The 24,809-nt window shown below is 43.9% G+C and overlaps 1 protein-coding gene across 4 annotated transcripts in view; it reads left to right on the top strand.

Annotated features, from left to right (window-relative positions):
- HERC2 (HECT and RLD domain containing E3 ubiquitin protein ligase 2) overlaps positions 1-24,809 on the top strand; it is a 176,474-nt gene that overhangs the window by 75,291 nt on the left and 76,374 nt on the right. For 2 of the 4 annotated variants that reach the window (XM_064484642.1, XM_031451156.2), the window contains exons 24-42: positions 3,415-3,585; positions 3,976-4,079; positions 5,215-5,365; positions 7,466-7,680; positions 7,959-8,091; positions 8,190-8,317; positions 8,405-8,600; positions 10,734-10,867; positions 11,472-11,645; positions 11,726-11,862; positions 11,982-12,133; positions 12,801-12,992; positions 18,130-18,317; positions 19,486-19,678; positions 20,965-21,147; positions 22,541-22,722; positions 23,261-23,408; positions 23,492-23,688; positions 24,100-24,330. In XM_064484642.1, the coding sequence (XP_064340712.1) occupies positions 3,415-3,585; positions 3,976-4,079; positions 5,215-5,365; positions 7,466-7,680; positions 7,959-8,091; positions 8,190-8,317; positions 8,405-8,600; positions 10,734-10,867; positions 11,472-11,645; positions 11,726-11,862; positions 11,982-12,133; positions 12,801-12,992; positions 18,130-18,317; positions 19,486-19,678; positions 20,965-21,147; positions 22,541-22,722; positions 23,261-23,408; positions 23,492-23,688; positions 24,100-24,330 (3,209 nt within the window). The remainder of the gene's footprint in view (positions 1-3,414; positions 3,586-3,975; positions 4,080-5,214; positions 5,366-7,465; positions 7,681-7,958; positions 8,092-8,189; positions 8,318-8,404; positions 8,601-10,733; positions 10,868-11,471; positions 11,646-11,725; positions 11,863-11,981; positions 12,134-12,800; positions 12,993-18,129; positions 18,318-19,485; positions 19,679-20,964; positions 21,148-22,540; positions 22,723-23,260; positions 23,409-23,491; positions 23,689-24,099; positions 24,331-24,809) is intronic. The other 2 variants (XM_064484644.1, XM_064484643.1) reach the window with 2 other exon arrangements.

The raw sequence follows: 24,809 nt of genomic DNA, 5'->3' as shown, positions 1-24,809 counted from the left end.
TCCCACCCGCATTGCCAGTAGTGCTTACCAAATGGGAATGAACCTTGTCTTCTCAAAGTTCTGAACTTTGAATCTAAGTAACCATGCTCTGTATGTGTGGTTATGACTTCTTTGGCTCACAGAATTAATTGAAGTTGTGGTTCAACTCTCATTTTGTAGGAAAGCTCTAGCAAGGTGGACTTCTTCTTTTACCATTTTTTATGACATAGGAGCTTAAAACAAGAAGTGGCAGTTGTCCTGAGGAAAATAACCTTAAGATATTGAGCATAGTTTTTTTAAAAAATCTTTTAGTACAGCTAATATTTTCAGCATCATTCATCTACTTCTGAGAACTTAAATGATCATTTGTTACTTTGGTCTGTACACTATATATATGTTTGAGGGCATATAACTCGATCAGCAGTTCAAATGTACTCACTGTAAAACGTTTTTCGTTGTGAAGTGTAACACATTTGCAGAAGTACTGAAAGCTACTCTGTGACCCATCACAGGGGAAACCGTTCAAGCAGAGTCCTCCCGAACACCGTCTCTTGTGTCCCTGCAAGGTTCCCTTCTCCAGGCTTGTGTGTTTGCCATGCTTCTCGGATAGTCACGTGCCCCACGACAACTTCATCATCCTAAACCGTCTCATGTCTGTTTCCTGGTGGTCTGTAGGGCATGCTTCCCTACAGAAGGCCAGGTTTGCACAGTGACGGCACTGGTCTCCATCTCCACAGACAGGTCTCACTGTTCCACCTTCAAGGCCAAGAGGTCACATGCCATTATTTTTCACTTTTTGTCCCTTTGGGTTCAAGGGCTGTCTTGGTCTCCCGTCTGGAGTGCCAGCTTTGTCTCAGTCAGGTGGCTCCCGTTGCCTGCATCTGTTTCCACCTTTTGGCTGTTGTGACAACTGCTGCTGTGAACATGGCTGTGTAGATAGCTGAGTCCCAGCTTGCACTTCTTTTGGGTACATAGCCAAAAGTGGGATTGCTGGGTCAGGTGATAATCCCATGCTTAATTTCTTAGGGAATTGCCAAACTGTTCTTCACAGCAGGTGTGCCATTTTATATTCCTGTAGGCAAGGCACAAGGAAGGGTTTTAATTTCTCCATCTGCTTGGCAACACTCGTTTTTTTTGTTTCTGTTTTTGTAATAGCTGTCCTGTTAGGATGAAGTGGTGTTATACTGTAGTTTTGATTTGATTTTTCCCTAGTGATTAGTGATGCTGTGCATCTCCATATGTGCTTATTGGGCATTTGCATATCCTTGAAGAAAAGTCTTTTTAAGTCTTTTTCCTATTTTTGAATTAGGTTTTTTGTTGTTATTGTTGAGTTGTAGGAGATTATTATGTATTCTGGATATATATAATATGCAAATATTTTTTTCCCCTTCTGTGGGTTGCCTTGTCACTCTGTTGATAGTGTCCTTTGATGTTTATTTTTGACAAAGTCCAACCCATCTGTTTTCCTTATTTTTGCCTGTGCTTTTGTTGTGTTGTCCAAGAAATGATTGCCAAATCCAATGTCATGAAGCTTTCTCCCATGTTTTCTTCTAGGAGTTTTATGCTGCATAGTTTTAGCTCTTACCTTTAGGTCTTTGATCTATTTTGAGTGAATTTTTGTATATGGTGAAAGGTAAGGGTCCAACTTGATTCATCTACAATTGAATATTCAGTTTTCCCAGCACCATTTGTTGGAAAGACTGTCTTTTCTCTATTGAATGTTCTTGGCACTCTTATCAAAAATCATGTGATAAATATTTTGAGGATGTTTCTGAGCTTTCTGTTCTATTCTGTTGCTCTAAATGTCTGTCATTCTGCTGGTCCCATTCTGTTATTTATTTTTTCTTTTCTTCTTTTTTTGGGTTTAATCGGATATTTTTTAAACTCTTTGAGATAAGATGCTTGTTAGTATACTTATATTTTTGTAGTATGTTTATTGTGAAAAATTTCTAACAAACATAAAAGTAGAGAGAATAATACAATGAACGTGGATTAACAAGTATTCACATTCTCCAAGTGCTCCCACATTTTTCTCTCTGATTGATTGAATTATTTTGAAGCATATTTCTGTCTTTAAAACATCTTAGCACACTTTACCTATTAATGATAAGAACTCTTTTGGGGGAATCAAGCCACAATATCATTATCCTGTCTAAGATTATCAGTGATTTCTTAAACTAACAGATAGTTCATGTTCAATTTTCCATGATAATCTAAAAATTCATTTTTATTAGTCGTTACTTTGAATCAGGTTCTAAACAAGTTCTGCATGTTGTAGTTGGGTGATTAATGCTTCTAGTCTCGTTTTCTCCCCTAACAACATCTCTCTAGGCTGTCCTCTCCCTTTCTTTGGTTGTCCTGTTTATTTTTCAAAGAAGTAGGACGTTTATTTTGGAGAATTTCACATTTTTTGAACTTGGTTAATTGCATTCTCTTCTTCTAGTCTTAACGTCTTGTGTTAGTTACATTTTCTCTAAACTGCTGATTATATGTATAGGCTTGACGAGACTTGGGTTCACTTTTGGTGGGTCAGAGTGTGTCCAGGGTCGTGCTGGGTGCTTTCTGTTTCATCAACTCAGAGGCCTGTGATGCTGGTGATCCCACCTTCAGCTCTGTTCAGATGGACCGCAGAGTTCATGTATAGTGTAGCCTCTGTACAGTCCCCCAGCCACCTTGCCCTCAGCTGTTGGGTAGCACAAGGTACAGTTTGCACAGGAGGGATATGATCCTAGCTTGCTTCGTACCCCCACCCCTACTTCAACCATTTTTCATAATGTTGAGTTTGTGTCTTACTACTTCCAAAGCTGATCAATGAGGTTTTCTTTTTTTGAGTATCCTAAGAAACTCATTGCACTTTATTGATTTTTATATTTATTAACTTTTTTTTAGCTTTTTTCCCTAATACGTACATTTTAAAGTATATGCCCTCAAACATACACTGAGCTTTGTGTCACAAGTGTTTATATGTAGTGTTTTCAGTATTATTCATTTCATTGGATTTTCTAATTTCCATAGTCATTTTTCTCTGGGAATTTGGGGTGACTTATAAATATATTTCATGATTTTCAAATATGTAGAGATTTTTATTTTATATTTTTTGTTACCTATTTCTAATTTAACTACATTGTAGTCAGCATACATGTTCTATAACTTAACTTCTTTGAAATTTTTGAGGTTTGCTGTAATGCTTGGTATATGGCCAGACTCATTGTTCATGCTGCTTGTGTGGTGTTTTTGTTTTTGTTTTTGTTTTTAAATCATTCAGTACCCTTGCTGATTGCTCATTTGTGGTGTTAGTTACAGTAAGAGGCATGTTAATTTCCCATTGTGATCATGGATTTGTCTGTTTCCCCCCGTAGTTCTTTCACATGATTTGTTCTAGTCATTTTATCTATTGATCTATTGATTCATTGATTTTGATTTCTCTATACACAGAGTCATTTTTTACAGGTCAAAACTGTAGAAATAATGAGGAAGTGACACTTATACGCAAAGCTGATTTGGAGAACCACAATAAAGATGGAGGCTTCTGGACTGTGATCGATGGGAAAGTGTATGACATAAAGGACTTCCAGACCCAGTCATTGACAGGAAATAGTATTCTTGGTAAGGCCTCGCTTTTTACTTTATGGTTAGAAGTTGTAGCATGTGTCATTTCAAGCACAGCATTTGGCTTTTAAATGAGCAGTACAGCACTGCTCCAGCCCACATACCTTTTAATCTGTCTGTGACCTTGGTGTCTGTCCCATCACACCAAATTCAGGCACATTTGAAGAATTTCTCACCATTGTGCATTTCTTGTTCCAACACTGATTGGAACTCGTCCCAAGTTCTGAGTTGGCCCAGGGATCCCTGGGAGAGGGGGAGAGATTGTTTTAGTTTGGTAACCCTCACTTTGAAGTTAATTTGACTAGTCTGTTTCCTACTTACCATTTCTACAATTAATGACTAGGGAAATGTACTGAAGTCATGTCGCTTCTGTCTCTTTTGTTTCAGCTCAGTTTGTAGGGGAAGACCCAGTGGTAGCTTTGGAAGCTGCCCTGCAGTTTGAAGACACACGGGAGTCAATGCATGCCTTCTGTGTTGGCCAGTATCTGGAGGTGAGGCCATGTGCAGTGAGCACCAAGGTGGCCATCAGTGGAGACCCTCTCTGGAAATTTGTGATAAATGGTTTTCACCCTGAACTGTTGTTAGCTGGGCCTTTGCAGGAGAGTCATTAAGTGATAAATAGGAAGATATTTTAGAGGTTTTTCCAAAAGTCAGTTTACATTTATTCATGCTAAGATTTATGATGTGCTGGCCTTGAAATTTTTATTTTTAAATTGGAGGTACTAGGGATTGAACCTAAGACTTTGTGCATGCTAAGTATGTGCTTTACCACTGAGCTACCCACCCCCTGAAAAATTATTTAAAAATTTTTAATTTGTAAGAGATGTAGACTGTTTCTCACTCACACACACACACACACACATACTGAGGTTAACCTTTTGTCTTTATGATTTTATTGCAATCTTGTGTAGAAATTTGGAAGAGCTTACCATCTTGGGATGTTTATTGTGGGAGAACAACTTGAGATGTTTATTGTGTAATTTTCTAGAATAGCAATATGTCCTTCCTACATATTCATGAGCATTGGGATTTATATATTGGTGTTGGCTTTCCAGATACGAATACAGAGATAATAAAACTTAAGAAATTCCACAAAGGTCAGGCTTAAAGCATTTTATGAAGAGAGGAATTTGCCAGTCGCATTAGACAATTTATAAGTAAAATTTAAGATTATTTTCATTTGAACTCTGTTTTCTAACTGGGCTTACTCTTTGTTTGAATACATTTATTTCTTCCACATGTGTGGTCACAGTGTGCTGACTCACAGCAGTACTTGTCATCTCATACTTTTTGTTTCTTTTTGGTTTCTTATACCTGTAACAATTGAGTGTATTTTCTGTAGCATTGTATACAATTACTCTGGAAATTTCTGTTTAATTCCTAAGGAATTTTCTAGCTAGGTCATTTATCCATGCTTTGGATTTTCTGCCAGTAGACCTGTGCCTTCACTGACTACTTTGCAGGGTGTGTGTGGTTCATATATTTTGTTATTTTGGTGGCAGCCTGAGCTGTTACAGGATATAGTCTTTATTGTGGCAGAATGTCTTGTTTAGGATAAACACCATTGTTTTATATTTTTAATTAGCCCTGTTTTCTCATACTGATGATGAAATTTATGTTCCCCAGCCTGACCAAGAAGTCGTTACCATACCAGATTTGGGAAGTCTGTCCTCACCTCTGATAGACACTGAACGGAACCTGGGCCTGCTCCTTGGGCTGCATGCGTCCTATTTAGCTATGAGCACGCCGCTGTCTCCTGTGGAGGTCGAGTGCGCCAGTAAGGAAAATTCTGTTCCCTGCTGAAAGATGGGCAGGTTATATCAGCTGAGCCACAAGTGCCATTAAGAGCAGAAGAGGAAGAATCAAAACAGTTGTTGATGAGGGAAAACAAGGACAGAGAGACGACACTGGTCAGTTAGAAGCAGCTGGGAGCGGCTCGTGCTCGTGCCTGTGGCAGCAGAGGGAGCTGACGGGCGCGCAGACAGGCCGGTCCTGCGCGTGGTCTCACTTTCACGTCCTGTAACAGATGGGCTCGTCTCCCTGCGTGCCCAGAAATCCACGTGACGTGGCTCGGCTGTTCTTCTTGGCAACAGTGGTCTATTTGAGGGATTGTGTTTTTACCAGACTCAAATCAAATACATTGGGGGACGGCAGCCTTTGTAATCACCTAGAGTATTAAAATTTCTCTGTATTACATAAGATAGGTTTAAATATTTCTTTACATATTTGTACATCTCTCCGTTTGTCGTCCCGCTGACCATCCCACAAGCATCTGTGGACTAATTACTAGTGTGGCTTATGGTGTCTGGCACTCAGGATGTAGTAGGCACAGAATTAGACACACCCCTGCCCTCAAGTGATCCTTGGGTGGTGATGAGCCAGACATGAAGCAGGTCAGGCTGCACGGTGGTAGAGGATAAAATGCAGATGTTCATAAGTGTTTTGGGAGGTAGGGCAGGGGTGGTGGAGAGAAAGCCTTGATGGAGGTGGAGCCACCCTGAGACTGGAGTCCCAGTAGACTGGGTGTGTGAGGACACTACTGAGAAAGCCAGTTTCACACTGCTCGTGTCCCTGTGTGGAGGGTCAGGGGGTAGGTCTAGTGGGCAGTGGTGGCCGTGGTGCTGGTCAGCCAGCCTTCCAAAGCGAACCCTTGGTGTGTGTGCGGGGTGCCCCGCTCCTGCAGAGTCTCTGCGAGGGTGGGCTGTCCTCTTCTTCCAAGTACCTGTAGACTCTCAGCTTGCAGGTAGGCTTCCTCGTCAGCAAGAGCCTGGGAAGTGTCAGAGCAGAGGGGAGCGGAAGATGCTGTGGGCCCCCGCATGTGGGGGTCTGTCCCCTCTGGGACAGCTAGAGCCACTAGAGATAGAGGGAGTCCTAAATGGAGAGAGCCAGGGAGCGTCTGATCACATTTGTGTTTTAGAGGAATTAACGTGACACTTTGGAGAATGCACGTGGGTGCTCTAAAATCTAAATTGCCAGTGAAAGCACATTGAGTGCATCCCAGATTTGATAGCTTGGGTTTTGGAGGAATATTCTGATAGCCCAAATTATTGGGAAAAAAATCTCTAGTTACATACAAACTGATGCTTTGTTTTTTGGTGACTCCACTCCAGTTATCACCGCAGTGATGATGAGTATCCGCACGTGCTCTGATGGGTGGTGTGTTCTCGTGGAGCCTGGCCTGTTCCTCACACAGGCCTCCTCTGTGGTCTGTTGGGCGTCAGGTCTCCAAGTACCCAGCCCTGATTTAAGATCCTGTGTAGTATGTTGAGTAGTTCTCATTATTCTTCCTTGATTAATGCTCTAGGGGATGTGGCTTCCCTGAGCATGTTTTTCTTCCTAGAACCCTTCACACGTGCTGCTCCTCACCCTGGATGCTCAGTGTGTTTGTCTTCACCCAGATCGCAGCAAGTTCCTTACCGTCCCTCCCAATAGTGGGGAGCTTGCTGCTGCAGACTCATACTTCCTGTAGTTCTTTGCAGCATGTGGTTTTCCCATCTGAGATTGAGTGATCACTCGTGTGAATGGGGCCTCAGTGCTATTCTCCCTGTTAGAAGGCAAAGTCCCCGTCTTCAAGTGGTACCCGTGGATCCAGGCAGCTCCATGCTTGAGCAGGTATCCAGTAAATGTTGGACTGCAACTATTATACTGGGTTCTGATACCGTACTTAAGATTGAATAACCAGAAAATGTCACCTTTTTTCACACTCATAGAGGAATTATAAGCAAGTCATTAGATGCGGCTTTCATATGAATGATGCTGAATTTCACCTCCTAAATCAAGCACTTAGTTCTTTATCTTTTTTGTGTGTGTTTATATTTATTTCTGAATGGTGCACTCAGGTTTCTTATTGCGTAATGTTTGCATATGCACTTTGCAGAGTGGCTTCAGTCTTCCATCTTCTCCGGGGGCCTGCAGACCAGCCAAATCCACTACAGCTACAACGAGGAGAAAGACGAAGACCACTGTAGCTCTCCCGGCGGCACCCCTGCCAGCAAATCCCGGCTCTGCTCCCACAGACGGGCCCTGGGCGACCACTCCCAGGCCTTCCTGCAAGCAATTGCCGACAATAACATTCAGGATCACAATGTGAAGGTGGGCGAGGCCTTCCCACACTCAGGGTCCCTCAGTTTATCTTCGGACTTTGGTGTGTGAACATCTTCATGCTCTTTGGTTAGCTTAGCACGGACTTTGTTTACATATTATTTAGAGGGCTGGTTTTGAGGTGAGAGGCTGGTTCAGTTCAATATGCCAGGGAGGTTTCAGAAGGATCACAGATCGCAGGTGCATCAGAAGCTGTGGCACCTGCTTTGGAATTCCTGGCAATGTTGCGAGGGTGGCTCTGAAGTCACCTCCAGCTGTTTCTGTTGCAGGACTTTCTGTGTCAGATAGAAAGGTACTGTCGGCAGTGCCACTTGACCACACCGATCACCTTTCCCCCCGAGCATCCCGTGGAGGAGGTCGGCCGCTTGCTGTTATGTTGTCTCTTAAAGCATGAAGATTTAGGTATGAAGCCCACTGTTTTAGCTGTACTATAGATCTTTCAGTTGACGTGTAATGCACGTTCGTTCCTACCCTCCCTTTCTTCTCAATGTCTTTTACAGGTCACGTGGCATTATCTTTAGTTCACGCAGGCACGCTTGGCATTGAGCAAGGAAAGCACAGAGCATTGCCTAAGTCAGTAGTGGATGTGTGTAGAGTTGTCTACCAAGCAAAGTGCTCGCTCATTAAGGTAAGTAGGTTGGGATCCTCCCTGTTCTGTGCCTTGTGGCCGGCTGGTAGGGTTATTTGTTAAGGTTTTTTGTATTTAACTTTGTAGACACATCAAGAACAGGGCCGTTCTTACAAGGAAGTGTGTGCCCCAGTCATTGAACGTTTGAGGTTCCTCTTCAATGAACTGAGACCTGCAGTTTGTAATGACCTCTCTATCATGTCCAAATTTAAACTGTTAAGTTCTTTGCCCCGTTGGAGGAGGATAGCTCAGAAGATAATTCGAGAACGAAGGAAGAAGAGAGGTAAGAAGGGAAAAAGCAGGAAGATGCTGTCAGCCTGTGTCCCCACGTGGCTGGCTGTGGTTTGAGTGAAGCTGTTGGCTGCTGCTCACCTCACGTGGCATTTTCAGAACCACCACAGTGCTTGTTACTGTGTATTTATGGTCAAGTGTACAAATCCTGCTTATTTTTCCAAGACAATCAGGTAATGATGCAGCTTTGGGATTGAGTGTGTTATGATTTAGTAACTGATACATTGATCCTGAATATATTATAAACTTTATTAAATTGATGGGGGAAAGGAAGTGTTCTTTTAAATCACTTGTCCTGGTAATAAGGTATGTGGAAATGTTTGATTGTTCAATTAATCTTAACCATTCTTGTGAAGAAATGTTTTTCTTGGGAAATGCTGAGTATCCTGATACATGGAAGATAGTTGTAAAAGAAATCAGAGGAGTTACTACCATCTTCAGACAGCAGCTCTGTAGGGATATGGAGAAGAATGTTTTGTATTAATCAAAATTTGAGTGAAAATACATAAAATACTTTGTAATTTGATCACTTGTGATTTTAAACAAGTCTACAGAAATTTCTGATTATATTCTTATGAATTATTCCCAGGTCAGCTTATTCAGCAATATTAATTACTGAGGTTTTAATGGACATTACAAACAATAATGTCAAGAAAGACTAACTTGTTTTGGAAGCCACCCTGAATTGGTTGTTTCTGGGCAAACCGTTAAACCGCAGCTTATCTGAATCCTGGAGATGCTCTGGCTCAGGAAATGTGGCAAGAACACCTCCAAGATCCCTTTAGCCCAGGCAGCCGTGAAACCCGGGAGATGGGCATCGCAGCTGGAGGGAGGACGGTCCCCTTCCCAGCTGGCCACAGCCTCCCTGGACTCTGAGCTCACATCGTCACCTAAAAGCTTCTTGTTGTGGGTTTATATATTTAATTGTAACGTGTAAATAATTACTATTTATTACTGGTGCTGTGTTAAATATGATGACTTGGTAGGGCTCCACAAGATTCAGAAGAGCTGTTACACTCATGGTCACCATTTATTACAGTGAAAGGGTACAGAGTAAAATTAGCAAAAGGAAAGGCGCATGGAGGGAATTCCAGTGGAGACCAGGCCTGGGCTTCCAGTGTTCCCTCCAGTGAGTCACACAGAGTCATGCTTGGTTTTCTCAGCAGTGACATGTAACATGTGAGGAGGGTTGCTCACCTGAGCCCTGGTGTCCAGGGTGGTTGTTGGGGGTCAGTCATGTGGCCATGCATGGCCAGCATGATTGCTCTCAGCTACCCAGGCTCTTCCCAGAGCAGAAAGAGCCAGTCACTATAAGTCACACTGTTAGCATGAACTGCCTGGTCACACTGGCCAGTGTGATCCTGCACCCCAGGCACAGAGAAACACTCTTCTCAGGCAGGGCATGCCAGGGGCTCGGAGCTCAGTTCTCCAGAGCTGGCCAAGGGCAGTGCTGATGGGATATCATCATGTCATATCACTTCACAAATTTAATAGAAATTTCCCTAATTAAAAAGGCTAACATAGCAAAAACCATCCAGTTGACTCACTGGCACACTGGTGACAGAACCACTGCACTAGTCTGGGGGGGACAAGCTGAGGTCTGGGGACAAATGCCACCTGCCACTTGCTATGTCCTGCCCATGAGCTTAGACTGGGCTTTGCATTTTTTAATTATTAACAAAAATCAAAAGAGGAATAATTGTTTGACACATGAACATTGTATAAAGTTTAAATTGCAGCAGCCATAAATAAAGTGAGCTACTTTTCATGCAGCAGACCAAACGGCGTGCAAAGACTAAAATATTCACTGTCTGGCCCTTTGTGAAAAGGTTTGCCGACCCCTGGGCTCCCCCTTTAGGGCTTCTTAGGGCTTCTCCCCCTCATAGCACTGTCACTGTCTTTCAGTCCCTGACATGGAGTGGCAGAGTGGTATCACTGGATGTCACTGGGGAATAATTACGATAGTTTTTTACTTTTGTAGTTTGAGCATTTGACAATAATATTTATGTTTCTTGAAGTAAAATATTCATATCCTTTACCTTCATGCGTATTTAAATGTTTCTTATTTTAAATTATATTTAATGATTTTTTTTTTTTTTACAACGAATGATGTTTTTAAACATAGTTCCTAAGAAGCCAGAATCTACCGATGATGAAGAAAAAATTGGAAATGGAGAGAGTGATTTAGAAGAAGCTTGCATTTTGCCTCACAGTCCTATAAATGTGGACAAAAGACCCATTGCAATTAAATCACCCAAGGTGAAGTTACGTATTGTGATTCTAAGACTGAATAGAAACACAACACATTGAAAAGGAATCCACGTGTATTGTCCCTTTGTTCTTGAACATCTGCAGAGAGTATGGTGGGTCATTAGAAGCAGGAGTGACTGCTGCAGTGACGCTTAATGATGCTTAATGCACTTGACTTACGCTGCCCTGGTCGACCCATAGCCATAGAAGTGTTTCCTTCTACTGTTAGTAGTACATTGTGTCATTACTTGTTCACCATTCATTCATTCATTTATTCACTCATTCATTGAATGTATTTTTAGCTTCAGAAACTGTCTTTGTCCCTGAAACTATTAAAATGGATGATAATTTAACTGTAAGCCAGGTTAGCCTGTTCCAATATAAAAGTATATATATGTATTAGCCTGTTTTATGTAAGTATAGAGATCATAAATTCACTTATAAGCCTATTTATGACATAGTTATTTTTACCATAAATTAGTTATTAAATTTAAAATATTTTACCGGTTTAAACCTACTGGCATGCATTTATCTTTCACTTGAGTAATTGTTTTAGAGCAGACGTTAATGTAAATAGGGTTAACTAATGGTGACGGTGGTTTTCCTCTGTCAGGATAAGTGGCAGCCACTGCTGAGTACTGTCACCGGTGTTCACAAATACAAATGGTTGAAGCAGAACGTTCAGGGTCTGTATCCGCAGTCCGCACTCCTCAGCACAATCGCTGAATTTGCCCTCAAAGAAGAGCCAGTGGATGTGGAAAAAATGCGAAAGTGCCTACTAAAGCAGGTAAATTTGCTAAGAACATTCTTCCCTGCATTGGATAATACGTACCACACCTAATGGTGGCATGCATTGATGTTTTGCAGTTGGAGAGAGCAGAGGTTCGCCTGGAAGGGATAGATACAATTTTAAAACTGGCAGCCAAAAATTTCTTACTTCCATCTGTGCAATATGCTATGTTCTGTGGATGGCAAAGACTTATTCCTGAGGGGATTGATATAGGGTAAAACTTTATAACATTTTTTTCTTGATTAAAGGGAGCTGTGGCAACAAAGCATTGTTCTATTTTAAGTTGAAAATCTGGCAGTATTCTAAGTAAAATTCTTCATCTTTATTTGAAAGGGAACCCCTTACTGATTGTTTAAAGGATGTTGATTTGATCCCACCTTTTAATCGGATGCTGCTTGAAGTAACTTTTGGCAAGCTGTATGCTTGGGCTGTTCAGAATATTCGAAATGTTTTGATGGATGCAAATGCCAAATTTAAAGAGCTTGGTGAGTTAAAAATCTGATGGTTAAAAGGCTATATTAAAATTGCTTTTGGAGCAATGTCTGCGATCACGTCATCATTGTTCATAGTTTGGCTCTTAATTATATGTTCTGGAAACTTGCAAGTGCTGATTTTTGCTTTGAAGACTTTAATAACTTTGGATATTAGAATGATCATCTAAACTGCTTTAAGCTTTTTCAAATTCTAAACAAAACCTTCCAAAATTTGGCAGAAGATGCAATCTTGTAGTACCCTAATACAAAGCATTTACATTTTAACATTTTTGTCTGTATTACTTACACCATATATCCTAAAACGTGTATCCTGTATTAATACTTAATTTCCTGGACAGTTGGAGCATCTACAGAGAAGTGGTAGGATTGGTTTTGTGGAAGAGAAGTGAAATTTATCTCTTATATTGGACATGAAATGAGTAAGGCACCAGGGCTGTTTGGAGGAGCAGTGTGAGTTTTGTAGGCAGATGGAGACAGATGTATGTTGGAGTGATGGTGGTAAAATTATCACAAAGCACTGCAGGGCGGCCCGATGTCCACACTCTATGGAAATCCACTGAAAAAGACAGAATTTTTTAAAAATTGCTAATACTTTCTGCATCATGTATGTTCTTATATCCACGCATAAGAAATTTATGTAGGTACCAATGCTTTTTAGGTATCCAGCCTGTCCCCCTGCAAACCATTACCCATGAGAACCCATCAGGACCAAGCCTGGGAACCACCCCGCAAGCTCGCTTTCTCCTGGTGATGCTCAGCATGCTCACCCTGCGGCACGGCGCCCACAACCTGAGCCTCCTGCTGAACTCCGGCATGCTCGCCCTCACTCAGACCGCGCTCCGGCTCATCGGTGGGTTGGCAATCCCTAAGTCCTTCTTGGAAACGCTAAGGTTTTGCCTCAATGTCTTTCTTTTTTTTTAATAAACTTTTAAAAAATTGTGGTAAAACACAAATAACATGAATTTACCATTTTAGCCACTTGAAGTTTATAGTTTGTTGTCAGTAAGCACATCCACAGCCTGGTGCAAGCATTACTGCTGTCTGGTTTTGTTACTTTCTCATCACCTGAGATGCAAACCCTTATCCGTCTAGCAGTGACTCCTGAGTTCCCACTCCCCCAGCTGTTGGCAACAACAAACCTGCTTTGTGTCTCTGTGGACTTGCCTGTTCTGTCCGTATCGATGAAATCGTAAGGTATCATAGCCTTTTGTATCATACTGGCTTACTTCATTTAGCGTGTATCAGTATTTCATTTCTTTTGATGGCTAAAAAATATTTTATTGTATGAATATACTACATCTTATTTATCCATTCATCCACTGATGGACATTTGGCTTTTATCTGCCTCTTGGCCATGGTGGGTAGTGTTGCTAGGAACACTTATGTACAAGTTTTTGCTTGCACACCTGTGTCCAGTTCTTTCATTACATACCTAAGCCTGGAGTTGCAGGCTCACGTGGTGATGTGTTCGGCTTGCTGAGGAACAGCCAGACTGTGCCACAGCCCTGCAGCACGTCACATTCCTGCCGGGAGTGGACCAGGGCGTCTAGCTTTCCTGTGTCCTTGCCGACACTAGTTACTACCTGTCTTGTTTTGGTTTGGGGTTAAGGCCACCCTAGTTGGTGTGAAGTGTACTTCAGTGTGGTTTGTTCCGCACTCGCTGATGCTGAGCGATGCTGAGCCTCTTTACACATGCTCGTTGGCCATTTGTATGTCTGTCTATTCAAGTCCTTTGCCCATTTTTAAATTGGGTTGTTTGTGTTGCTGAGTTATAGGGACCTTTTACATATTCTGGATACTAGACTGTTACCAGTTGTATGATTTGAAGATATTTTCTCCCACTCTGGGTTTCATTTTACTTTGATCCATAGAAGGTTTAAATTTTGATTAAGTCCAATTTATCTATTTTTCTTTGTTTTTGGGGGGTGTATTATTTTTATTTTTTATTTAATAGAGGTACTGGGGATTGAACCCATGACCTCGTGCATGCTAAGCATGTGCTCCACCGCTGAGCTGTGTACCCTCCCCCACTATGTCTTTCTTTTGTTGCTAGTGCTTTTGATGCCATGTCCAAGAAACCATTGCCAAATCCAAGGTCTTGAGGATTACCCATAATGTTTTCTCCTTTAAGTCTTAAATTCATGTCTTTGATCCCTTTTAAGGAAAAGTTTTTTTAATATGGTGTGAGATAAGGGTTCCCTTTATTTCTTTTGGCTATCCAGTTGTTCCAATACCATTTGTTGAAAAGCCCCTTATTTTCTCAAGTTCTTAACACCTTTGTCAAAAAATCATTTGACTGTAGATGTTTAAGTTTATTTCTGGACTCTCAGTTCTGTTCTCTTGGTCTGTGTGTCTGTCATTATGCCAGTACCACATTGTTTTGAACACTGTTGCTTTGTGGTGAGTTTTGAAATCAGTAAGTGAATCCTTCAACTTTGTTTCTCTTTCTCAAGATTATTTCGGTTATTTTGGGTCCCTTACATTTCCATATGAATTTCAGGGCTGGTTCTCACATGTCTGCAAAAAAGGCTACTGGGATTTTCTAGGGATTGTGTTCAATCTATAGATCATGTTGGGGAATATTGCCGTTTTAACAATATTGTCTTTCATTCCATGAACATGGGATAGCTTTATAACTGTTTAGGTCTTCTTTCATTTCTTTGAGCAGTGTTATACAGTTTTATTGTTATCAAGGTAATGCAGGCCTCATGGAGTGAGTTAGGAAGTTGTTCCCTCATGTCTTTGGAAAAGTTAGAGAATTGGTGTTAATTCTTCTTTAAATGTTGGGTAGAATTCACCAGTTAAGCCATCTGGTCCTGGGGAGGGGTGGTGGTGGTGGTGGTTGTTGTTGTTGTTGTTGTTGAGGGTTTTTTGATTGCTGATTCAGTCTTTTTACTTAAAGGTCTATTCACATTTTCTCTGTTCTTGAGTCAGTTCAGGTAATTTGTGTGTTTCTAGGAATTTATCCGTTTCATCCGGGTTAGCTAATTTGTTGGTGTTCATAGTGCTCTCATAATTCTTTTTTTTTTCCTATAGAACCAGTAGCAGTGTCTCCAGTTTTCATTTCTGGTTTTAGTTATTTGCATCTTTTTTCTTAGTTAATCTACCTAAAAGTTTGTCAATTTTGCTGATATTTTTCAAAGACGAACTTTTGGTTTTATTGATTCTATTTTTCTATTTTCTATTTATCTCTGCTCTAATTGTTATGTCCTTCTTTCTGCTAACTTGGGTTTACTTTTTTCTTACTTTTCTAGTTCTTCCAGGTGTAAAGTTTCTGATTTGAGATCTTCTTTTTTTAATGTACACTTCTGTAGATAGAAATTTCCCCCTTAGCACTGCTTTTGCTGCATCTCATGAGTTTGAGTATGTTGTGTTTTTGTTTTCATTTGTCTCAAAGTATTCATTTCTCTTGTGATTTTTCTTTCTTTAGCTGATTGTGTGTGGGGTTAATTTCCACATACTGTGAATTTTCCAGTTTTCCTTCTGTTATTAATTTCTAGTTTCATTTCACTGTGATTGGAGAAGATAATTTGTATGATCTTATTCTGTGTGATTTATTGAGACTTGTTTTGTGGCCCAGCATACAGTCTTTCCTAGAGAGTGTTCCCTGTGTCTTTGAGAAGAGTGGGTGTTCTCTTTTTGCATAGTGTGTCTCTACATGTCTGTTAGATCTGATTGGTTTATAATGTTGTTCTTTGCCTGAAATTTTGAGGTACTGCAGGGCCAGCGTTCCAAGTCCAAATCAGAGAGCAAGACTTTCCTAAGCGCTTCAATTTTATCAGTCTTTGTGCCCACATGACCCCTTCAGAAATATGCATCAGCCTCTGTGAGTTAGCAACTAAACTCATTAGCAACTAAAAATGGCTTTAAAAAGTCTTAAAAGTATATTTCCTTCTAGGAAATGAGTTTCTTTTTATGTTGTCTCTCTTTTTTCCAGAGGCTCCAATAGGTAGAAATTATAGCACACATCATTGATTATGGGGGCTTCCTCTGTTAATGGTACTCAAGAGTTTAAATTCCAAACCCGCCTACTGGCTGCAAAAAGCAAGAGAGTTGTGTCCAGTGAATACATGTATTTGTCATTTTCCCTGATATACAAAAGAGATATCATCTTTTGTATAAGAGATGATAAGCACATAATATTTTATATTGATTTTTATGTATACATCCACATATAATAGCCACAAAATACAAAGCCACTTAAATAAAGGATCCTTCTTTTTTCTTATTGTAGAATGTGTTCAAACCCTTAGCAGGAGATTCAGCAGTTTCAGGGTTAACAGTACAGCTGCCACCCATCCCTGTCCTGGGGCCTCACAGGGACACTGCCAGGCTGAAGAAAAGATTGTTTTCCTCCAGTTTATCTAAAGCTTTACTCCAGCCCTGGGATTTTTTAAAATGTAATTTGTTTACTTTTTAATGGAGGTACTGGGGATTGAACCCAGGACCTCCTGCACACGCTCTACCACTGAGCTGTACCCTCCCCCGCCAGCCCTGGGAATTGAATAACCTTTTTTTCTCCCTCTTGGAGGAGAGAGGAACACAAACTTTTTACATTTCTGACCCACCCAGGTCCATCTTTGGGAATGTTGGGGCGCTTTTCCTCCCACCTGGTGGGAGAAGGAAGACCACGGGGTCACCAGGGATGGGCTTTCCCCTCACTTAGGCCAGCAGGCCAACTCATGGGGTTGAATTTACTGCTTTCAAATATATTGGCAAATTTTACTTCTCCCAACTGACAGCTTAGCTTCCGTTTTACACTGTGGGTGTTGCGTGGCCACCAGGGACCAGATTCATCATGTCCCATCCCTTCATTCTTCCTTTTGCTGAACAATGCTTTTGCGATACTTGACTGAGTCAGGGCTATTCTAGAGAACCCGAGCGCTGCCCTCCCTGTTCCTGAGAGCGCTCCCAGGTCCAGTGATCTGCTAACAACTCTCACAGTCATCCTCAGAGCTAAGATTTATTACAGTGAATGAAGACAGGAAAATCAGCAAAGTGCAAAGGCTTGGGGAAGCCAGATGGAAGTCCTCTCCCAGTGGAGACATACAGGATGCGCTTTGTTCCCCCAGCAAGGTGCTGTGAGCACACATGTGAAGTGTTGTCTTCACATGCAAAGTGTGGAGACTCGGTGCCCTGGGCTTTCCCTGAGGCAAGTCATGTAGGTACGTCTGCCTGGCACTCAGGTAAGTTCCAGGCCCCGGAAGGAAGCAGGTTTCAGCAGACACCATGTGGTCTGTGCAGACAGTCGAGGCCCAGGGACGCATTCTTGGTGGTTAGGGGATGGTGGGAGCCCTGGCAAAATCCAGGTTCTCAGAGGCCAACCGAGGGCAGCCTTGCAAGCAGGCCTTTCTGAGGACAGCAGCCTCGGGCCTGCTCTGTTAGCTTGTCTGTTTCCAGTACTATAATTAAAGCTGGTTCATGTCTCACCGTTTGACAGCTAGATGGTTATCTTTTGTTTTTTCTATTGTAATAAAAATATGTGATGCATGTTTTTCTTTTTTTTAATATTTATGTGTGTATTTATTTATTATTTTTTGCAAGGAGGAGGTAATTAGGTTTATTTATTTCTTTATTTTAATGGAGGTACCAGGGGTTGAGCCCATTACCTCCTGTTCGCTAAGTGCACACTCTGCCACTGAGCTACACCCTCCCCTCTAATGCATGCGTTTCTAATTTAAATCATTTTGCTTTTTGGAGCAGGGCATAATCCCTAGAAGAGAGTAAATGCTTTTCTGAGTATTTTTATATCTTTTACATCTTCTGATAATGTATTTAGATATTTAGGTATTTTGTCTTCCCCTTGCCTTTTCCAAAATTCTGATCATCAGTTTTTTATAGTATTTGTTGTACTGATTTAAAAAATACACTATGGATTCTTTAAAGTTATTATCTTCATTAATACTTAATAATTACTTAAAAATATATTAAGAGTAGGAAACTGTGACTCCTGATTGGCTCACCTGCTGTGTTTGGTGCTCCAATAGGCCCCAGCTGTGATAATGTTGAAGAAGCGATGAATGCGTCTGCCCGAGGGGCTTCCGCTACAGTACTGGAAGAGACTCGGAAGGAAACAGCCCCGGTGCAGCTCCCAGTTTCCGGCCCGGAGCTGGCTGCTATGATGAAGATCGGAACCAGGGTCATGAGAGGCGTGGACTGGAAATGGGGCGATCAGGTGCTTAGAGATTTGACCTAAACACATTAGCCGCACATTAGTCACATTCTGTGCATCCTGGCTGGGTGGAACCTGGGTCAGTACCTACCTTCTCTCAGGACACGTGTGACTGACCCATGACAAAGTACCGATTCCCAGGCAGGTGACTAGAGGCTCAAAACAAGGAGGGAGTAGCAGCGGCCGGTCGTGGGGCCCCGATCAGGATCAGGTCTGTGAGGGGTGGGGACTGTTTTCAGAAGACTCCTGGCGTGGGCTCAACTAGGGTTGAAGCCTGAAACGGGAGAGTGAACAGGAGAGAGTACACTTCATCTGAATAATGGGGTCGAGAGAGCTCTGGCACGGTCTCTGCGAGCTGATGGCCACGTGCCTGTTAGCATTCTGACCCGGCAGCCGCAGGCCCACCTTTTGTCTTCTCCCCCGAGCTCCTTCCTCCTGCGACTCTGTGGAGTCTCCCCGGGTGGAGGTCAGGGGCCGGGCCCTGCACCACTGCCCTGGCCACTGGCTCAGGACCGCGTTCACCCTCCTGTGATGTGGAGCCACCTTCTCATGTCCTGGTGTTCTCAGCCTCACTCTTAAGCACACACCTACTGAGAATCATCTCAAAATCAGTGTCCAGAACAGGCAGCAGCATCCTAAAAACAGCTCTTACTCATAGAAATAGGAGGTGGAGGTTCACTCTAGGGTCAGAGAAAACCTGAAGAATGAGCAGGAATGAGGCAGTTCTGGTGCTTGTTTGAGGTTCTGACCTCGTGAAGCCCCAGGAGGGATCGAGGGGCCAAGGAGCAGGGTGGCAGGACCAGGCTGGAAAGTCTCATCTCTGCATTGGCTTAGAGAGGATGCCGACTGAGGTGACACCCTCCCCAGCTACCTCTTCGGTAAAGGAGCACGGGCAGGTTAGCCCCGGTGTTCACTGTGTGGTGATGGTGTGAGCTGTGTGGTGATGGTGTGAGCCGCGTGGTGACGGCGTTCACTGTGCGGTGACGGTGTTCGCTGTGCAGTGATTGTGTGAGCTGCACGGTGACGGCAAGAGCCGTGCATGTTGTAGCGGGTCTGGAGCCCTCTGTAGACGTGCAGCCTGTGCCTGGTGCTGCAGCCACCCTTACAGCTCGTGTTCATGTGACAGACCGGCCCGCACCCTCTTAACCAGTCTCTGTTTCGGCTTCCCCAGGACGGACCTCCTCCTGGCCTCGGCCGTGTGATCGGTGAACTTGGAGAGGACGGGTGGATCAGGGTCCAGTGGGACACGGGCAGCACCAACTCGTACAGGATGGGGAAGGAGGGGAAGTATGACCTGAAGCTGGCGGAGCTGCCGGCCTCCACGCAGCCCTCCGCAGAGGACTCGGACACAGAGGACGACTCCGGTGGGTGCCGGGGGGCTGGCCTGGCAAGCTGTGGGCACATGTTGGCTGGCCATCCTTTCATCTGGGAGTGAGAGCAGCTGTGTAGGCCAGGCTTCCCCGGAAGGTCAGGTTTAAACAGGCCCCAGGTGATTCTGCTGGACTTGACTCCTGTTTTCCTTGGAGACAGTGCGGTGGGAAAGAGAGGGCAGGGCTGGCTGGGTCCTCGCCACTGGTGGGCTTTCTCGGGGCCCTGAGCTGGTGTCTGAAGTAGTGAGCCGGTGCCTGGAGGAGTGGGTGTTACCTTGCCATGCCAGAGCACTGTTGCTTCCTTCTGTCACCTTCCCCCCGATGTCCTGCTCTCAGGCACGTAGTGTGGAGTAGTTAGTCTGTACTTTGCTGCCTTAGGGAAAGCGGAGGTGGGAATTCAGAGTGACCTCAGAAGGTTAAGGAGATGCAGGTTGTGGGAGGAGGGCTTCATGACTTTTTCAGACCTTGGGATGTTGAGATCTTGGTGAGACCGTCCAGGAGGCCAACAGTTTTTCTTGGGGCTCCAGTGTCAGCTGTATGCACAGCACAGGCAGGTTTCCGGAATCACTTTTATCATTAGGAGAGGAAACCCAAGAGGCTGAGCTCATCAGAGAAAGAGTGGTGTGGAAGGTGTCAGAGGCAGTGCTCCGTGCCCGCCCCGTGTGCGTGTTACTCCACGCATCAGATGTACACGGATGACGTCTGCCTGGGGCGGGTTAGGAGTAGTGTGTGCGACGCCACGTGGCCCCGCCTGGGTGGTCAGTGCTGGTTATGTTATCATTGCATCTGACAGTGTCCTGGTCAAGTGCGCCTCCTCCCAGCTCTGCCAGGGAGCTTCACTCAGGAAGTCAGGGCCTGAGCAGGGCTGGAAGGTGGCCTGCACATGTGCGCCCCTAGCTCCCCGTCCACGGAGGCAGCCACTTTATCTTCGTCCAGTGCACAGCCAGCTCGTTAGCAACCAGCTTTCAACATTTGATAAGTTGTTTTTCTGAGAGGTGAGTCTTTGTAATCATTTTAGTTCTTTGAGCTGTATGCTGAGTTGCTTTTAAAAAAAAAACACTTAACATAATTTAAAAGGCTTGTTTCCTTTGAAGAAGGTAGGGATGGAGCTGATTAGGGTGTTTATTTAGTGGGCCTTGAATTCCATCTTTAAATGTAAAGAGCTGCTTCCCTGTCCAAAGTAAGAACAGAAGAATGTGATACTAAATCCCGTAAGTTACACGTGGAGACACTCCCATTTATTTGGGAGTATAGTTTCTAATTCTGATTGTTCTTTTCAGAAGCTGAACAAATTGAAAGGAATATTCACCCCACTGCAATGATGCTCACCAGCACTGTTAATTTACTGCAAACTCTCTGTCTGTCTGCTGGAGTCCATGCTGAAGTCATGCAGAGTGAAGCCACCAAGACTCTGTGCGGACTGCTGCGCATGTTGGTGGAGAGTGGAACGACAGACAAGACATGTATGCGGGGAGTACTGTGGGCCACTGAGTCAGAACCAGGCTGTGAGGCTGTCATGTGTGAGTGGGTGCGTGTGTCCGTGTCCTCCCAGGCTTCCCTGGCTTGTGACCACAGCATTCCAGTCTCTGCCTCATCTTCGCTTGGATTCCTCCTCTGTCCTTTTCTGCCTCTTCTAAGGGCTTTCATTGGATTTAGGGTTCATCCTAATGCAGTATAATGTCATCTCAATCCTTACCTTCGTTATACATGTGAAGAGTTCATTTCCAAAAAAGGTCACAGCTGAGGTTCTGGGTGAACATGACTTTTGGGGGGATACAGTTCAACCCACTAAAGTGTTTGAGTATGTGGATATGAGGGTGATAAGCGTGGAGAGGTTGAAGTGAGGGCAGCGAGTGTGTGTGTATGTATGTGTGCAGGCTTGAGGGCATGTGTGAGTTTGTGCACGTGAGTGTGAGTTTGTCTGTGAGAGTGAGACTGCGTGTGGGTGTGTGAAGTGAACAAGTGAATGTGAATGAGCAGGTATATGTGTGATTGTGCTGGGGTGTGAGTGTCCCCAGCACATGAGGGTTAGAGTGAGCATGGGTCTGAAGGGCAGTGTCCCTGGAAGTCGGGAGAGCAGAAGGGCTGTTCCCTGGGAGCTGGGGAAGAGGGGCTGGTCCAGGGGTCTGAGCAGGTCATGGGATGCCGCCCCGCTGCAGGGCTGCTGCCAGCCAGGAGAGAGCAGAAGCCGAAGGTACCCGAGTGGGGACCCAGGAGGAGCAGACAGGGTCATGGTCAGGTCAGAGTCAAATTGGATAAACCTCATGAAAACCTCTTACTCTCATTCTGCTATTGCAGACTTCTTAAACTTGGGCTGGGAATTTAGGACATAGATTAAATATAAATGAGCTCATGGTGGGTGTTTAAAATATGTGAGATTTTAAAAAAAAAAAGGCTGTTCCCTCACAGAGAGCTGCTGTTGGAATTGTGAGTTGTTTTCCTACTGCCCAGGGAGGGTGAGTGGATGAAATTCCTTAAGGAGTTTGAGTTGCTACACATGCTTTAGATTTTTAACATGTAAAGTGTCCCTTGAGTGGGGAGGGTATAGCTCAGTGGTAGAGTGGGTGCCTAGCATGCACAAAGTTCTGGGTTCAATCCCCAGTACCTCCATTAAAAAATATATATGTAAATAAATCAACATAATTACTTCCTCTCACCAAAAAGAGAAGACAAGAAAAGTCCCTTGAGCTAACTCGAAAGTCTCCTGTTCCTCTCCCACTGAGTCAGTGAAATTGTAATGTATCTGTGAAGTAGTTTCTCCTTGGTAACGTGATGGAGGTCAATTAAAAGTAAAGGTTGTACCGAGTGCTTCTTTATAGAAAGTGGGTGCCAAGCGGCTCTGTCTGGCTCCGGCAGGCTCCCCCAGCAGGCTGGTGTGCCGGGAGCAGCACCGGAGCTGGTGCACCCTGGGCTTCGTGCGCAGCATCGCGCTCACCCCGCACATGTGCGCCGCCCTCAGCTCCCCGCCCTGGATCACGCTGCTCACCAAGGTCGTGGAGGGACACGCGCCTTTCACTGCCGCCTCGCTGCAGCGGCAGGTAACCGTGCTCACCCCTGCTCCGTGTGCGTGTGCGGGCCCCGGGTCGCCGTAAGAGGTGGTGGCAAGTCCCCCATAGTAATTGGTGCTTGCGTTCAGCTAGGAGTGCAGAGAACTACACAGACCAGCTTCTCCAGAGGCCAGAGGCTGTGTGCCTTGATGATGTTATATTGATATAGAGTTAAACTTTAGTTGACTTGCGTTTCTGTGAAGTAAGTTCTGCCATCTGCTCTGATCTGCTTCACAGGAGTTGTAGGATAATTGTCTTAAGAATGAAACTAAAAGGAATTAGTTTTAACTAAATGGGTAACTGCCTGTGTAATGTAGGTATTTTTAACCTACATTTTTTTTTTTGTTTTTAACCTCTGATAATCCATGTTATTCATCAAATTGGATATAATTATCTGGCTGTAAAATAAAGAATATTAGAATGATTAATTGCATTACAGGGACAACAACAACAAAAATACAGAGAAAAATAGATCTTTTCTCTCTCAATCTCTGAGGTTATGATTTTCTTTAACACTCGCCTCAATCAGATCTTAGCTGTCCGGTTACTGCAAGCGGTCCTCCCGTCGTGGGACAGGACGGAGAGAGCAAGGGACATGGAGTGCCTGGTGGAGAAGCTGTTTGGTTTCCTGGGCAGCTTGCTCACTACCTGCTCTTCGGACGTCCCGTTCCTCAGAGGTGGGCGGCCCTCCCCCTCCCCCACATCCGGGGGTCAGCGAGCTGGGCGCCACGCGGCTCCTCCTTTGTGTCTTTCCCCACAGAGTCCACCCTGCGGAGGCGGAGGGCCCGGCCGCAGGCCTCGCTGACGGCCACGCATAGCAGCACGCTGGCGGAGGAGGTGGTGGCGCTGCTGCGCACGCTGCACTCCCTGGGCCAGTGGACTGGCCTAGTCAACAAGTACATCAACTCGCAGCTCCACGCCGTGTCCCACCGCTGCACTGGGAAGCCAGCCGAAGGGGTGGGTGTCGCGTGCCTTTGCACCTCTGCTTGGGTTTTTCTGTAGGATGTTGATTTCCCTTTGAAATTCCCTTTTTAAAGGTTCTGCATTTTAATTTTTTGCAGTGGGGAGGTAATTAGATTTATTTATTTAGTTAGTTAGTTAGTTAGTTAGTTAGTTAGTTTTCCAGTGGAAGTACTGGGGATTGAACCCAGGACCTTGTGCACGCTAAGCATGTGCTCTACTACTTGAGCTGTACCCTCCCCCCTTAAACGCTGTGCATTTTATTCAAAGATCTAGTTTTAAATACTTTGTTCCTGGAAAAAAAGACTGAAGAAATTAACCTAGAAATGAATTCAGCTTAATTGTAAGTGTAAGAAATGGGTGGCACCCTGGACTCCGCTCCCCAAGTTTGCTGTCTGTCTGCGCTAGGCCCTGTTGGAGGACTACTTTCCTGACTCCGAGAACCCAGAGGTAGGGGGCCTCATGGCGGTCCTGGCTGTGATCGGAGGCATTGATGGTCGGTTGCGCCTGGGAGGACAAGTCATGCACGAGGAGTTTGGAGAAGGCACTGTGACTCGCATCACCCCGAAGGGCAAGATCACCGTGCAGCTCTGTGATATGCGCGCCTGTCGTGTGTGCCCCCTGAATCAGCTGAAGCCAGTAGGTGAACTTGTGTTCAGTTCCTGGGTGAAGTGGGAAGAACTTGATTCTGGCCGTTTATGTCTGCCTTCTAGGACGCCATCCAAATTCAGGAAGCCCATCTGCCTTTCTTCCTTTGCATCCTGAAGTCCTGTGGTGAATATGACCTATCTCACAGGATTACATAGATTAGCTCATGTGTCTTATTTTAGCCCAAAAGACATGAAAGGGCATTAGCAACTTAGAAGGTACTGGGAAAATATAAGTTAGTTTTAATTATTTTTAAACTGAATTTATGAAATTTATTTTTATCGAACAGCTCAACTTTAAAAAAAAAGGCCTAAAAATGATTCCCTTGAAAAATGATCTTTCTTCATGTACAAAATCCATAATAATTGTATTGAGTGACATGATTTATGTGGCAGCTAATTTCATCTTGAACCTGTGAATTAGGGATACATAGAGAAAGTGATTTATATTACTTTGACATAACCCAAGTG

Source organism: Camelus dromedarius, chromosome 4 (genome assembly GCF_036321535.1).
Source record: "Camelus dromedarius isolate mCamDro1 chromosome 4, mCamDro1.pat, whole genome shotgun sequence".
NCBI lineage: Eukaryota > Metazoa > Chordata > Mammalia > Artiodactyla > Camelidae > Camelus > Camelus dromedarius.
Note: the sequence above shows the minus strand (reverse complement) of the source record. Positions and strands in the feature narration are given on the sequence as shown.